The sequence below is a fragment of the Chelonoidis abingdonii genome, chromosome 2 (assembly GCF_003597395.2).
Source record: "Chelonoidis abingdonii isolate Lonesome George chromosome 2, CheloAbing_2.0, whole genome shotgun sequence".
Lineage (NCBI taxonomy): Eukaryota > Metazoa > Chordata > Testudines > Testudinidae > Chelonoidis > Chelonoidis abingdonii.
This window is the reverse complement of record NC_133770.1, coordinates 45,390,351-45,407,625: the sequence shown is the minus strand read 5'-3', so window position 1 is coordinate 45,407,625 and position 17,275 is coordinate 45,390,351. Positions and strand designations below refer to the sequence as shown.

General features: G+C 43.7%; 1 protein-coding gene across 3 annotated transcripts in view; it reads right to left on the bottom strand.

The window, feature by feature from the left end:
• RUNDC3B (RUN domain containing 3B) overlaps nucleotides 1–17,275 on the bottom strand; it is a 178,216-nt gene that overhangs the window by 19,840 nt on the left and 141,101 nt on the right. Inside the window, exon 10 of one of the 3 annotated variants that reach the window (XM_032806254.2) lies at nucleotides 4,627–4,748. The exons of 1 other annotated variant lie outside the window; for it this stretch is intronic. In XM_032806254.2, the coding sequence (XP_032662145.1) occupies nucleotides 4,627–4,748 (122 nt within the window). The remainder of the gene's footprint in view (nucleotides 1–4,626; nucleotides 4,749–17,275) is intronic. One more of the 3 variants, XM_032806259.2, reaches the window with a different exon arrangement.

The window sequence follows — 17,275 nt, the reverse complement described above, 5'->3', positions numbered from 1 at the left end:
GGGGCTGTCTGTAAGCGAGGACTGGCCTGTCTCCCAAGGTCTGAGAGAGTGAGGGATCGTCCTTCAGGATAGGTTGTAGATTCATATATTCTGCTTATTGGATTTTTCACTCCATGTATCTGATGAAGTGGGTTTTAGTCCACAAAAGCTTATGCCCAAATAAATTTGTTAGTCTCTAAGGTGCCATAAGGACTCCTCGTTGTTTTTGCTGATACAGACTAACATGGCTACCACTCAGAAATTTTAACGTCGCCCTTGAATATTTCAGGCTACAGAGCCTGCCATCCATCTTCGCTGAAAATAATGAGGGACCTTCAAAAGGGAGGTCCTGGATTGTCTGCTGGACTTCTGGGGATAGCCCAGATTTTAACCATGAACATCTTCTCATAGTACTAGCTGATGCCATGGTTGAGCAGTCCTGGCAACCAGCTTATCCTCATCCACTGTTACTGCAAACTACTGCCTACCATCCTTTTGGTAACGTGTCTTTACATTTTAAAATATTTTTTTCCAGAGAGTAACGTCATAGTGACTCATGGAGTGTCTATTGGTTTGCAATCCTGAGTTGCAGACCTCCTGTGGAATAAAGTTTCTGACCAAACAGATCCAGTCTCTTTGAATCTTTCCCTTTTGGTATTGATGCTTGTTCTCCCAGTCTCTTCCACTCAGCGGCAGCTGTCACTACAAGGGAACCTGAGGGAGAATGAGAATAGAAATAGTCATATCCCTTAGAGGGGATATAGTACCACTCTCAGCTCTTGCTGTGGAGGGCAAGGAGGAGGATGCGACAGTCTACACTATTATGATCACCACTTTTACAAAATTTTGACAAATCTTGTACAAAGTATGCCTTCTGAGGTGTCAGTCTGCTGAATGTTATTGTCCTGTTAAAATGAGATTCTACTATATGTTTGTTACTGAAACATATTGTAAGTCTGGGGAATGCCCACAGACTAGTTCCTCAGAAATAACAAAAGATTGTCAACAAAGGCCTGGCAGGTCATCCCAAACATGTGCACAGAAGGTGCAAGCAAGAAATTTACAATTAATCTGAGAGACTCTACGGATCTCATGTACACAGGAGACTGCTTTGTCTACACGTCAATGGGGTCGGGGTGAAAGGAGGGTGTTACTCAAGGAGAGTATAAAATAAAAGACAATGGTTTCTTCATTACTTCTTCTCCTCCTCCATCTCAACTGAAACAAGACTGCTTGAAAGACTTCAAAATGAGGAGATTTGTCGCAGGTTGGGAAGAAATCCAGCCTGTGTACTAAGAACTGTGAACTGCCTGCAAAATCCAGTGGGGTAAGAAAAGCTGTTTACTTCAAACGTGAATTAGCTTGGTAAAGTTTAGAAATAGGACTGCATATTTTTTTTTATTGCTTTTGTAATCAATTTTGACCTTTATGCCTCATGACTTGTGATGACTTAAAATCCTCTTTTCTACAGTTGTTAAACTTCTTTTACTCTTTTATCTTAAGCAGTGAGTTTGGATTAAAGCGTGTTGGAGACTGCTTAGAACAACAAAGCTTGTGCATAATTATTACCCTTTGTTGGAATAACAGACATAGGAGTTTATACTGTACAGTGAATGGACTGGATAAGACATTTCGGGAGTGCAAGGCAGGGACTAGAAAGCTGGCAGGTGTTGTCTTGTGTGTGGTTCATCAGTGGCTGGAAGAGCATTTATGCAACTCAGCTAGGTGTGACTGCATGTTGAGGGATATGAGTGAACAGCCTGGGACGGGTTTGTTGTTCATCAGCAAAGCAGTGCAAAAACCACTCTGAACTGGAGAATTAAGGAGGCACAGAAGTTCAAACAGTCCCAATTGTAACCTGCGTTATGTCACGGAAAGTGTCTGCCAAAGCACCTTAACGAGTTCTATAACGACTTCATTAGTTGGCAGAACTAATCATCAGTACTGGAATGTCCACTGACTAGTGAGAGAGAGCCTGTACACACCTCTTCTCCTGAATATCAAACACAGAAACCACCCTTCTCAAAAGATCGTGATGAGTTCTGTGGTCCTCTTGTGATGGTGAATCATCTGTCAGCTCAATAGCCTCATCTGATGATGAGGAAGAGGACGAAGAGGTGGCTGTAAGGTGATTTATGTCTTGCAGAGAAGCTACCTCAGTGATCTCTGGTTGATTGGTACCCATCTTAGCACTGGGTACTAGTGTATGATGTCCTCAGTGCCAATGCCCCCAAAGAGCTCTCAAGGACACTGAGTGAGATGATTGATGGAAGGTCCTAGCTGGAGGGGGGACATGTCATGGTGTCCAAAAGAGCCACTGATATGGGCTAAGACCCCATCCTTGCCCAGGCCACTGTCCCTCAGAAGGATTTCAGTGTTGAGTTGCTGCATGGCCTGTGGTCCCAAAGGCTCTGATGGAGAGTATGTTCCTTATCTTGGATGTCATACAGACAACCTCATCTTTAAACCCGAAGGAGAAGAATCTGACACTTCCAGCAACAGAGAGGTAGAACCAGTTGGAGCTGGTGAGAGGTAGTCGACGCCCAGAGATGGTGATACTGGGGATATCACCACAGGCTTGCCTCTCGACTGTACTGGCTTTTGGGGATGCTTGGTCAGTAACAGTTCTGCAGTTTGTTGACACGGTGAAGTAGAAGCTGCAGGCATCAATACTGGCTGTAGTCCTTCTTATAGTACCGGTGATACCGGTATCAAGAACCTACGTGAGTCCCTTGCAGCAGCATGCACCTCTGGGGTGGTAGTGATCGGCACTGTCCGATAGCTCCACGAAGTTCTTTCAGGGATAGCCTCAACTTGGCACAGGTTCTGAAGGCAGCAATTCCCTCTTCCTAGGTAATGAGTGCCCCAGGGAGAGCCTTCCCCCCAAACATTTTGCAGAGTCTCTGCCTCTACTTAGCTTTGGTATTGACCCATTCAGTTGAGGTACTAAGCCTGAAGAAGGCATACACATTTTCTTCAGTACTGGCAAATGGGACCAAGATGCCACAGACATCTCTGGTGGGGTGTTCTGCTGATGAATTTAGGATGCTTTTCCTGTAAGATGATTCTGATGGAGGGCAAAACTGCCTCCATAAGTAAGCACTTGAGCCTCACCTCTATCTTTCATTGAGCAGGACTTGAATTCCTTACAAATGTCACATGTCACTAATGTGGGATTCTCCCAAACATTATAACCTGGCCAGGTGTGGGTCACTGACCAGCACAGATTTAGTGCAAGTCTGGCAGAACTTAAACCTCAGTGAGCAGGGAACTGTTTTGGTACCAAAAGATAAAAAGTGGTCAAGAGACCTAAAACAAAAACCTAGCAGTAAAATCTAGCAAAGCAAACTACCACTAACAATAATACGATATGTAGACAAAGGAGTGAGGAAAGCACTTGTCACAAGAAGTCTGCTATCACTCCAACAACCACTACTGGCAGTAAGACGTAAATGAGGGGAGTTGGGGCAGCTTTGCCCTTGAACACCAACATGCAGCAGTGCGTGGCAACAGAGGGCTGTTGGGCGATCCCAACAGATACTGCTCAGGAAAAAAAAATCTCCTACAGCTGTGCATGAGGCATGCACACACCTACAGTGGAAAGGACATGAGCTAGTACTCGAAGAAATAAAATGGTGTCAAATGTGGCAAAAATAAAAGAAACCACACTGCTAGCACAGAGGGTCCAAGCACAGTGTGTATCTTCTCAATGTTAACCATAGCATTGAACTAGTATTACTCTAAGTGAACTAGTTTATGCAAGGGGTCTTGAAACAGATTTAGATTTTAAGACACTGGTCATGACGACAGTTTTTTAACTGGAAAAAGTAACTTGATCATAGCCTTTAAAGATATGTTTCAAAAAAAAAAAAAAAAAAAGGGCGGGGGGATTTTGTATTTCTCAGGCTGCATTTGACTAAAGTTTGAGGGAGTAGGAGGAATTCTTTATAGTAACTCATATTAAACATTTAGATTCTTAAAGGTCTTGTTGCATCTTGCTGCTTATTCCAGCTGGCCACAAGAGGGTACTTGAAAGAAAACTGAAGATACAGATGTGCAGTGCTAGCCACCAATTTTGTCTGTTGCCTACTCTAATTTCCCTATCCCTTAATTTTAATGGAAAGCATATGGCAGCCTGCAGCATTGCAGACAAAAGCAGCATGTTAATGCCACATAGCATGAAACTAGACAATAGGAAAGACTGAAAGTAAGAACAGTGGGAGAACAACATTGAAAGGGAGCTGCAAAGCCCAATGCCTGGAACTTTAGGGACTCATGGAACCTTAGGTTAATTATAACAGAAAAATGATACCAGATGCCACATGGTGAAGAGGGAAACATAACAATCGTATCTATACAATATAAAGCCTTGCCTTAAACACAGCACAAAATAATGTACTACTCATATCATTGGGATTTGATACATGCAAACATATTTTCAATAGGATGCTTGGGAAAAGTCAGTCGAGTCACACACTAACTTTGAAAAGGTACATTTTATTTCCTTGCATCTATCAGGTTGAAAGTTTATTCTCCAGAAGAAAAGCAAGATGCCTTGATTGCTGAAATTGAAGAGTACTTGAAAATATTTATTAAAAAGTATTAACAAGGACCTGAACAAAGTGGAACTTTCAGGCAGTATTTTACCTTCACTTAGTAAATTTAATCCATCTTGCTTTCCATCTCCATCTTGTGAATTACCTGGATCCAGAGATGTCTGAGAAAGACTAACTTCTGCTGAGAGTTGGTCCAGACTTTGAAAACTTTTCCTGTAAAACATATATCATTTTTCCTAACTTTCAAAGAAAAGTTAAATGACATTCTATTGAAATTTTAGTGTGTTCAATCACTGTCTTTTTTTTTAAAAAAGTGACCAGCTAAACTTGCCTTCCTTCAATATTGTCTCTATTTCAGTTTTTCTACCTTGAACTACTGAAAAGATGAATTTGGTGAATCCATTAGAAAGAAAAATAAAGAAGAAATACTATAATAATTGGAAAAAGTTAGAATTTTCACTACAAAAGACTGAAGCTTAGAAGAATGAAAATTCATTACTAACAACTAACTCTGTTAGGGTTATCAAATATGACACAGTGTACTTTCTTTTTCCCCTTGATTAAACGAACGATATTAGCAAAGGCATCTGAAGGTGAACTGAACTATATGAAAGTATATTATAAGTAGCTCTTCAGTACATAGGAAAAGCCAAATGCAAAATTAATCCAGTGTGACCATATCCTTACTATTCTTCAGTGTATCCATTTAATTTCTCACAGGAAAGTTAACCCTGGTTAAGACATTTCTAAAGCTAAACACCACCTGTTTAGAGCTACAAAAATTTCCGTTTTCTTACTCTGAATAAGGTTCATAATAATACAAATGACTAAAATGTGTGAGAAACTTAAACTCCCTATTTCACTGCCAATGTGAAGCTAATAAAATTTGCAAATGTGTTTCCTTCTGAGAGGAATGAATGCATTCACCTGCCAAGAAGAAAAGAAAAAAAAAAGGGAACAAACATCCCAACTGTAAGTTACTAAACCTGCTAGGACTATACAGTTAAACACTAATAAAAGATGCAAATAAGTATACAGCAAACAGGCACCGCCAGACTCCATCTCAGTCCAAAGGTGGTTGAGAAGGAACTGAAGGTGGTTCAGTAGCCTCAGTACAGGACATGAGGATGTGTAGGACATGCATGCAGGCAGAATGGTACTGCTACCAAAAATCTCCAGTCAAAGGCATAAGAGTGCATTTGCGTCGAATGTGGCACACCCACAGGGATGCTACTCGAAGAAGTATTAGTATATAAGCTAAATTATTACTTAATTGGCATCACAGACTGGATGGGATAAATCTCATGTCTGGAATAATGATATAGAAGGGTACAGCTTGTTCAGTAAAGACAGGCAAGGAAAAAAGGGAGGAGATGTTGCACTGTACATCAAGTATGTATTCACTTGTTTTGATGCCCAGAAGGAGTTGAGAGGCCGACCAGCTGAAAGTCTGTGGATGAAGATAAAGGGAGGGGGAAGGGGTGACGTAATGGTATTGGTCTAATATAGACCACCAAAGCAGGAAGAGAAGGTGGATGAAACATTTCTAAAATAAACAACAGAAATATCCAACAGATATTTGAGTACTTAAAGTCCCCCATTACAACCAGATTTTGTATTTTCGATAAGTAATACAGCAAAAAACAAAATGTCCGTTAAGTTCCAAACTGTGTTGGGGACAATTTCTTGTTTCACACAGAGGAAATAACTGGGGCAGCTATCTTAGACTTGATTCTGACTAACAAGGAGGAATCAGTTGTGAATCTAAAAGTGGAAGGCAATTTGCTGAAAGTGATCATGAAGTGATAGATTTCGTAATTCTAAGGAAAGGAAGGAAAGCAGCAGAATAAGCGCAATGGGCTTCAAAAAAGCAGACTTTAACAAACTCAGAGAACTGGTAGGTAGGGACCCATGAGAAGAAAGCCTAAGGGAAAAAGGAGCTCAAGACAGCTGGCAGTTTCTCAGCAAGACAATATTAAAGACGCAGCAGAAAACTACTCCAATATGAAGGAAATAATAGTAATAGACCAATATGGCTGCATCAAGAACTCTTTAATCACCTGAAAATCAAAAAGGAATGCTACAAAAAGCAGACAAATTGCTAAAGATGCATATAAAAGAACAGTGGAAGCATGTAAGGATAACATAAGAAAGGCTAAGACACAAAACTAATTACACCTAACAAGGGACATAAGGTAGAAAGAAGAGGTTCTACGAGTACGACTACATTAGGAGCAAGAGAAGGACAAAGGAAAATGGAGGTCCACTACTTAGTGGGGAAGAAGTGCTAATAAGGAACACCACGAAGAAGGCTGAGGTGTATAATACCTATCTTGCTTCATTTTTCACTAAAAAGGTTAACTATGATCAGATACTTAGCACAATTAATATTAACAATAAGTGGAAAGGAACACAAGCCAAAATAGCAAAAGAGCAGGTTAACAAAAATATAGAAAAATTAGATGTATTCAAGCCAGCAGGGCCTGATGAAATTCCCCCTAGAATATGTAAGGAATTAGCTGAAGCAATCTTGGAATTACTAGTGATTATCTTTGAGATCTCAAGGATGACAGGTTAGTCCCAGAGGAGGACAAACATAGAACCTATGTAGAACCAGAGTAGGCCTATTACTCAATGAGGGGGGAAAAGACAATAACAGAAAATGTGGAAATGGCAGAGGTTCTTAATGACTTCTTTGTTTCAGTTTTCACCAGGAAGGTTGGTGGTGATTGCATATCTACTAGTGAAAAATGAGGTAGGATCAGAGTCTAAAATAGAGAAAAAACAAGTAAAAAATTACTTAGACAAGTTAGATTCTTCAAATCACCAGGGCCTGATAAAATGCATCTTAAAATAACAAAGGAGCTGACTGAGGAGATATTTGAGCCATTAGCAATTATCTTTGAAAAGCAATGGAAGATGGGAGACACTGCAGAAGACTGGAAAAGGGCAAATATAGTGCCTATCTATAAAAAGGGAAATAAGGACAACCTGGGGAATAACAGACCAGTCAGCTTAACTTCTGTACCCGGAAAGATAATGGAGCAAATAATTAAGAAATCCATTTGCAAACACCTAGAAAATAATAAGGTGATAAATAACAGTCAGCTTGGATTTGTCAAGGACAAATAGTGTCAAACCAACCTGATAGCTTTCGTTGACAGGGAAATAAGCCTTGTGGATGGGGAGAAGCGGTAGATGTGGTATATCTTGATTTAGTAAGGCTTTTGATACTGTCTCACATGACCGTCTAATAAACAAACTAGGGAAATACAACCTAGATGGAGCTACTATAAGGTGGGTGCATAACTGGTTGGAAAATTGTTCCCAGAGAGTAGTTATCAGTGGCTCACAGTCATGCTGGAAGGGCATAACGAATGGGGTTCCGCAGGGATCGGTTCTGGGTCTGGTTCTGTTCAATATCTTCATCAAGGATTTAGATAATGGCATAGAGAGTACACTTACAAAGTTTGCAGACGATACCAAGCTGGAAGGGGTTGCAAGTGTTTTGAAGGATAGGATTAAAATTCAAAGTGATCTGGACAAACTAGAGAAGTGCTCTGAAGTAAACAGGATGAAATTCAATAAGGACAAATGCAAAGTACTCCACTTAGGAGGAACAATCAGTTGCCCACATATAAAATGGGAAATGACTGGCTAGGAAGGAGTACTGCGGAAAGGGATCTGGGGGTCATAGTGGATCACAAGCTAAATATGAGTCAACAGTGTAACACTGTTGCAAAAAAAGCAAACCTCATGCTGGGATGTATTTGCAGGAGTACTGTAAGCAAGACATTGGAAGTAATTCTCCCACTCTACTCTGCACTGATTAGGCCTCAACTGGAGTACTGAGGTCCAGTCCAGAGAGGAGCAACAAAAATGATTAAAGGTCTAGAAAACATGACCTATGAGGGAAGATTGAAAAAATTATCTTTGTTTAGTCTGGAGAAGACAGAGGGGACATGATTACAGTGTTCAAGTACATAAAAGGTTGTTATAAGAGGAGGGAGAAAAATTGTTATTCTTAACCTCTGAGGATAGGACAAGAAGCAATGGGCTTAAATTGCAGCAAGGGCAGTTTAGGTTGGACACTAGGAAAAACTTCCTGTCAGAGTGGTTAAGCACTGGAATAAATTGCCTAGGGAGGTTGTGGAATCTCCATCATTGGGGATTTTTAAGAGCAGGTTGGACAAACACCTGTCAGGGATGGTCTAGATAACACTTAGTCTTTGAGTGCAGGGGACTGGACTAGATGACCTCTCGAGGACACCAGTTCTATGATTCTATTCTATTAAAAGAGGGAACAAAGAGGGTCCAGGGAATTATAGACTAGTCAGCCTACCTTCAATACCTGGAAAAATACTGGAACAAACTAAAAAAATCAATCTGTAAGCATCTGGAGGATAAATAATAGCCTCAGCTGGTGTACCGTGACAAGTTTGGGTATCATACTTTAAGAAAGATGTGGATAAATTGAACAGGGTCCCAAGAAGAACAACAAATATGACAATGATAAAACGTTTAGAAAACTTGACCTATGTGGAAACATTAAAGAAAATGGGCATCTTTAGTCTTGAAAAAAAAAATTGTGGCAGACTAGATAACAGTCTGCCAATAAGTTAGGGGCTTTTACAAAGAGGACAGCAACCGTCTGTTCTCCATGTTCACTGAAGATCTAACCAGAAATAATGGGCTTAATCTACAGTAAGGGAGATTTAGGTTAGATATAAGACGGTTATTCACCTTTGTAACTGTTGTTCTTTGAGATGTGTTGCTCATATCTATTCCATTTAGGTGTGTACGCGCCACATGCATGATTGGATAGTTTTTACCCTAGCAACACCTGGTGGGTCGGCTGTGGAGCCCCCTGGAGTGGCACCTTAATGGCACTGGATATATACCCTAGCCGACCCAGTGCCCCCTCAGTTCCTTCTTGCCGGCTACTCCAACAGAGGGGAAGGAGGGTGGGTTTGGAATGGATATGAGCAACACATCTTGAAGAACAAACAGTTACAAAGGTGAGTAACTGTCTTTTCCTTCTTCAAGTGCTTGCTTATATCAATTCCAATTAAATGACTACCAAGCCTTATGTAGGCGGTGGGGTCGGAGTGAGACGTTGCTGAGTGCAGAACCACTGAACCAAATGCGGCATCGTCTCTAGACTGCTGACGTAACACGTAGTGAGTGGCAAAGGTATGTACCGATGACCAAACGGCAGCTCTACAGATCTCCTGTATTGGGACCCAGGCCAGGAAAGTGGCTGACGAGGTTTGTGGAGTGGGCGGTGAGGCGCGGGGTCGGGACACCGGCCAAGTCGTAGCAAACACAGATACAGGCCATGATACATGAAGAGATGCGTTGCAAGGAGACCGGTAGGCCTTTCATCCAGTCGGCCACTGCAACGAAGAGTTGGGTCGTTTTCCTGAATGGCTTAGTATGCTTGATATAGAAGGCTAGAGCCCTAGGAATGTCAAGGGAGTGCATACGTTGATCCTGCCACGTAGCGTGTGGCTTCAGATGAAAGACTGGGCTGAAAATGTCCTGGTTCATGTGAACAGTTGATACCACCTTGGGGAGAAAGGCAAGGTGGGGGCAAAGCTGCACCTTGTCTTTGTGGAAAACTGTATACGGTGGCTCGGATGTGAGGGCTCTGATCTCAGACACGTGTCTCACTGAAGTGATGGCTGCAAGGAAGGCTGTCTTCCAAGATAGGTAAAGAAGTGAGCAGGTGGCCATCGGCTCGAATGGGGGCGCCGTGAGTCTGGAAAGGACCAGGTTAAGGTCCCACGCTGGAATCTGTTGTCGTACTTGAGGACAGAGGTGATCTAAACCCTTCAAAAATCTAACAACCATCGGATTGGAGAAGACAGAGGCAGCATGTTCTCCTGGATGGAAAGCCAAGATGGCTGCCAGGTGCACCCTGACAGATGATACTGCCAGGCCCTGCTGCTTTAGGGATAGGAGATAGTCTAGTATAAGTGGTATCGACGCCTGCAAGGGGGGTGTGGTGCGCTGCTCGCACCAACAGGAGAATCGCTTCCATTTGGCTAGGTATGTGGCTCGAGTAGAGGGCTTTCTGCTGCCTAACAGAACCTGCTGCACTGATTGTGAGCAGAGTAATTCTGACTGTGTTAGCCATTTAGCATCCATGCTGTAAGGTGGAGCAATTGCAGGTCGGAATGACAAAGGCACCCGTGGTCTTGTGAGATCAGGTTCGGCCACAGCGGGAGTGCAATCAGAGGCTCTACCAACAACTCCAGGAACGTGGTATACCAGTGCTGCCTGGGCCAAGCTGGGGCAACCAGAATCATATGTGCCCTATCCCTGCGTAACTTGAACAGGACCCTATGGACTAGCAGGAATGGAGGGAAAGTGTAGAACAAGTGGTCTTTCCGTGGAAGTAGGAAAGCATCTGTTAGGGAACCCAGAAAACGTCCCTGGAGAGAACAGAACACTTGGCACTTAGGATTGTTGCACAAGGCGAATAGGTCAACCTGGGGAAACCCCCACCTCAGGAAGAAGGAGTGGATGACATCTGGGTGAATCGACCACTCGTGAGGCTGGAAGGACCTGCTGAGGCCGTCTGCCAGCGTGTTCTGGACCCCCGGGAGAAAAGACGCCACCAGATGTATCGCGTGAACTATGCAGAACGCCCACAGGCGAATGGCCTCCTGGCATGGGGGGGCAACCAGGCTTCCCCTTGCTTGTTGATGTAGAACATGGCTGTGATGTTGTCTGCGAGTACTGTCACACAATGGCCATGCAGGTTCCTGCAAAATGCCTTACCCGCTAGGCGTACTGCCATCAGTTCTCGTACATTGATGTGCAGAGTTAGTTCAGACATGGCCCAAAGGCCCTGCGTTTGGAGTTCACTGAGGTGGGCGCCCCATCCCAGAGATGATGCGTCTGTGACTAGGTACAAGGAAGTTTGCAGGGCGTGAAATGGTACCCCTTCACACACCGATGTGGGGTCCAACCACCAATGGAGGGAGGTCAAAACCGATTCCGGGACAGTGACCACTATGTTCAGGCTGTCTCAATCTGGTCGATATACTGTTGATAACCAGGCCTGAAGCGGGCGAAGCTGAAGTCTGGCATGCCTGGTTAGGTAAGTGCACAAAGTCATGTGCCCCAGAAGGCTGAGACACGTCTTTACCATGGAAGTCGGGAAGTTTTGAAGGCTGCAGATGATGTTCGCCATTGACTGAAAGTGTGTGTCTGGCAGGAGAGCTCGGGCGAGTCCGAAGTCCAAGGCTACTCTGATAAACTCTATTCTCTGGGTTGGTTCCAGAGTCAACTTTTTGTTGTTGAGCAGGAGGCACAGCTAGTGGAATTGTCTTGGCGTTGGTCTGGATGGTGCGGATGACGGACAATGCGACTCAGGACAGTGCTTCTGCTGAAAGGATGTCCACCACTGGGTCCTCCAGCTCCACTACCTCCTCCACTTGTAGATCCATATTACATGCCACCCTACATAAAAGGTCTTGGTGGGCACAAAGGTCTATTGGGGGAGGACCCGAGATTGTTGTCCCCGCCACTGCCTCATCTGGAAAAGATGAAGATGATGTCACAGGGTCCAGGGGATCCTGTGGCATATCGTGTTGTGAGGGGTCTTGTTGCCCAGGATCCGCCACATTAGGGTCCGGGGCCTGTGCTGGGGTAGGTGCAGATGCTTGCATACCCCCCGGAGGAGGATGACTTATGGTAGCTTCCAGTATCCAGGGTTCTGAATGGGCTGAATGGCAGGCCCCTGATGGAATCCCTTGGGCTTGGTGGTACGCCCACAGGGTCCAGAAGGACCATTGTGCAGGCTCCTGATTAGGGGCTTAGCTTTTGTCTTGCCATTAACCCATATTACTCTCGCCCTGGCTTGGAGCAGGGTAGGCTGATCGCGAGGCGCTCTCGGACTGTGATGACTGTGAGGCGGAGTGCAAGGGCCAAGGCAGTGCAGAGTGTGTCCGACAAAGTGGGTATTCACCCACGAAAGCTCATGCTCCGAAACGTCTGTTAGTCTATAAGGTGCCACAGGACTCTGCTGCTTTTACAGAGCCAGACTAACATGGCTACCCCTCTGATACCAGAGTGTGTCTGTGTCAACTCTGTGGGTCACGGTGCCATTTGGTACTGGGTTGCTGGACAGCGGTGCCAGCGAGGCGCTGGGGAGCGGTACCGGGATCAAGATCGGTGTTGATGACTGTACCGGTGTGGGATCCAGATCTGGATTGCGATGATGACCGCCTGCGGGAACGGTGCCAGGATTGGCTCTGGGAAGGAGATCGGCACTCTGACTGGTGCCGGAAGCGACGTCGGAAGTCTGAACGGTACCACGGCCTGGATCCATGCCGTGAGGCAGATCGGTGCCGCGAGTACAACCAGAGCCACGAGAGGGAACGGCATCAGGACTGCAAGTGGCGTCGGGATTGGGATCTATTCCGGGATCAGGAGCAGTGCTGTGTTTCCACACTAGGAGAAGGCGGATGTATTAGGGTTGGCTTGCCCCTAGACTGCACCGCACAAGTTGGAGGCAGTGCAGTAGCCTGCGCTGGTGCCAGCTCTGTGAAGGCAATGAGGTCTCTCACTGTTGCAAATGTCTCTGGCGTCAATGGAAGGTGGGGCTCAACCACGGTTCAGGTTACGGGCTCAATGGCTCCTCCCTCGGTGCCGGAGTCAACGGTGCCGATATTGGTGCTTGTACTCTCAGTCGCTCCAGTGCCGGATGCAATGCCAAGATTGGCAAAAGCGGTGCTGGTGCCTGTTGCTGAGAGGCAGTCGCCTCCGGCTTATGCTGTCTCTTTGGGCCTGGCGACAAGGAACGGCGCTGATTCACTTGTACTGGATGTGATACTGGAGAGGTCCGGTGCTGCGGGCCTCTATCTGAGTCTCCCTGCGGTGCTGTACCTGAAGCTGCTGCCAGGGCAATGTGCATTGATGCACTTGGTGCCAGAACTTGGCATGTTGATGTGGGATCCGGGCTAAGGGCTGCCTCCATAAGGAGCTGCTTGAGCCTAAAGTCCCGTTCCTTTTTCGTTCAAGGTCTGAACGCCTTGCAGATCCTACACTTGTCGGCCTGCTGAGATTCCCTGAGACACTTCAAACAAGAGTCGTGGGGGTCTCCTGTTGGCATAGGCTTTGAACAGGCTGAACACAGTTGAAAACTCGGAGCTTTGGGCATGAGCCCAGCAGGCAGGTGGGAAGGGGGAAGACCCCTTCCGACCCGCTAAATTTAATCACAAACCTAACACTATTAACTAAAACAACTGCTGCACTATACTAACTATACAACTATAACAACTGGAACAACTATCTAAAACTGGGAAGCAAAAGGTAGAGAGAGTGGAGGACAGCTATGCCATGATCCACAGTTCCAACAACCGTCACAGGCGGTAAGAACGAACTGAGGGGGTGCTGGGTCAGCAGAGGTATATATCCAATGCCATTAAGGCGCCACTCCAGGGGGCTCCACAGCCAACCCACCGGGTGTTGCTAGGGTAAAAATTCTCCGACCATCATGCACACAGCACGCGCACACCTAATCAGAATCGATATGAGCAAGCACTCAAAGAAGAATGAAAAATTTGCTAACTATGAAGTTATCAAGGCAGGTTATGGAATCATTATCACTGGAGGTCTTTAAGAATTGGTTAGACAAATACCTATCAGGTGTACTCTAGGTATAACTGGTCATGCCTCAGTAAGGCCAAGTCCATTCCAGCCCTACACTTCTAGGATTCTGTAACAGGTTTAGCAAAATACTCAAAGGTAGGTTCAGCCATGGATATAATTACACATATAAATCATACCTATTTTAAAAGGTAAGTATACTGCCCTGGAGCCTATGAATATCGCTCTCCAAGATCTTTCCCCCTAAATTCCTCCCTTAGCAGTGACAGCATCCCAGCCTAAGCCTGACAGGTTTCTTATAGCAATGTGAAATGGAGGGTGCTGGCTGAGGAGTGAGTGGGTGGGGAGAAGGATCCCAATTCTGCTCGAATTTTGACCCTCCTGAACATCCATTCAGTTTCAAGAAGCAGCTGTGGGTTCTGGCTGCTGGTGCTAAGCAGGCAGGAGTGTTACAATATCAATACTCCCTCATAAATCCAGGAAAGCACTGGGAGCACACCCACCTTTGAGTTCCTAACTCCAAGCAAACTGCTTCATTTGACCTGGGACTCTTCTTCACATCAGTGGATTGGCAAGTTTCAGCAAAGTAGTATGATTTTGTTCTGTCTGAGGCATTCTCTCCCAGTACCTTTTCCAACCAATCCCCCCCATTTTTTTTTTTAATTCTTCCCTTCCCCATTGATGATTTTACTTAATTTCCCCCCATCTAATTTCCTAGATTCTGGGTTTATAGTAAATCTGAAAATATTCATCCATTTGCCTTAAATGTACACTTATAAGAGACACCACATCTAAACAATGGAATTAAGATTTCAGTTTAATGATGAATCTTTTCAATTCCCCACATGTGAAGAAATCTGATCTCCTAAAATCCTATCCAAGAATAATTTTTATATTGCTGATTTTGATTCATCAAATTACTCAGAATGTGTTAGTATGAATCTGAGTTGTTTTTTCAATAGTATTAGTCCAGGGTTTTATTTTTATTTTTTATTTTTGTTAAATGAGTTTTAATAAGTGTTGTGCTGATTTATATTACTGATATGGCTATTGGGCAATATCGTTCAGACTATAATCCAGCATGGACAAGGCTCTAGGTGACAAAGTTTAGGAAGAACTGTTCTTCTAATAAACTCTTATCTGCAAGTGATCCAATTATGATAGAATAAAGTTATTTAAACAATTTGCATAACTTTCTTGTACATCTATTATAGCTTTGTTCTTAAGTTTAGACATTGGCTCCCCCCTACACCTTTTTTTATGTTTTTATGAATAGTGAAGAAACCATGCCCTCCCTTGTTATGAGACTATTCCTTCTTTATAAAGCTAAAGGGAATCCAGCTGTACCCCCAACTGGGTGTTCTGGGAAAATGGGGGCAGTGACTTAGGTTCTATCTCCATTTGGATAGGAGTTATGTATTTTAAGTGATCTTTGGTCAGTTTGATCACTTCATTTCTTTTTCTCAGTTTTTCTACCTGTTTCTCACATTGTACCTGTTTTTACATTTCCTGGTCTGCCTTACCCTCTTCCTACAGGAAACCCACCATAATGACCTGGATGCAGAGAAATTTAGAAGGTAATGGATGGGGGTGTTTAACAATTTCTCCTCCTCGGCCAAAATGGGGCAATATTGTTTCACGGAAGACTCAACTGACACATTCTAGATGTAAATAAAGATGAGGAAGGTAGATTTTTGCTAGTGAAGGCTAATATCTTTGACTCTCTATATACACTCTAACAAATACATAGATACCCGATAAAGATAACCCAAGTTTTTAATTTTTCCCCAAATTAATTAATATCCCATTAGGCTCAGTCATCATAGCAGGAGATTTTAAAAATGTGTTGGCTTTTTTTTTTAAAAAAAAAAAGACAAGTCAGGTTGGCTCCAGCATACACAATTGCATTCTGGAAACATAAGAGACTACGTGGACAAATGGGGATTAAAAGATGCATGGCAGTTGCAGAACCCTCCAATGAAGGGTTTTACTTTTTATTCTGCCCCATATTAGATGGCAACAGACAAACTTCAGGTATCTTGGCATCATGTTCTCTAAGGAAATTAAAAATATAGTCAAGATTAACCTAGCCCCATTAATCAAGCAATTAGCAAATGATTTAAATAGATGGCAGGCACTACCGATCTCCTTTTAGGGAACAAATTTAAAAAAAAATGACTGCTCTTTCCGGGATCCTTTTCATTCTGAATTCCCTCCCTCCATATCTCACCCTTTTATTTTACCATCAAAAACAACATGTTCAGGTCCTTTTAGTGGGGTGTTGGTAACAAATCCAGAATCTCCTTAAAAAGATTATAGCTCCCTATCAAAACAGTGGGTTTAGATTTCACAGCTTTAAAGTTCACCATCAGGCAATAATTCTTAGCCAAGCAGCACAGTGGCTCATTCCCTTGTGCTATAGGGCCCTGGACTGGCTCCAGCTGGTAGCAGAATTTGTTGCTTTTTTACCCCTTTCCCATGCACTGTACTTGGATTACTAGTGATTCCCTAAAGAACAATTACTGACTACTGTGGCAGCCAGAAACACTTGGTATACTATGTTCACTAAATTTATAAATCACCCTCTTCTACATACCAAGGTCTCTATCCGGGACAACTCAAAATTTTGTATAGCAGGCAACCCATCACTTGGCCAGACTGGATTAAGGAAAGGGATTTTGACCATCAGTCAACTGATTGAAAATGATGCTTTCCTCCCTTTTACAGTATTACAAGAAATATTCAATCTAGAGACTAAGATGGAGTAGCAACATATCCATTGTAACATGTTATATCCCAGCTGTTTGACCCTAATGCTTTAACTACCCTGACCCACCTGAACTGCTTTCATTTCTCCAAATGTTACCCAGATTCCCAAGATCAAAGGCAACACTATATGCACAACTGGTCAGCAAATTTGAACTAAACAGGGAGTCTCTAAGAAAGAAATGGGAGGAAGAACTAGGCCAATTATCATCTGCTAACAAATAGAAACAAATTTCAGCTAGTGCTCTGAACTGCTCCTTGAACCTCCATTTATGATTAATGCATCAGAAAATCATATGTCGGCGCTGTGAGTCAGAGCAGGTGCTAACTTAATTCATATGCTGTGGGAATGC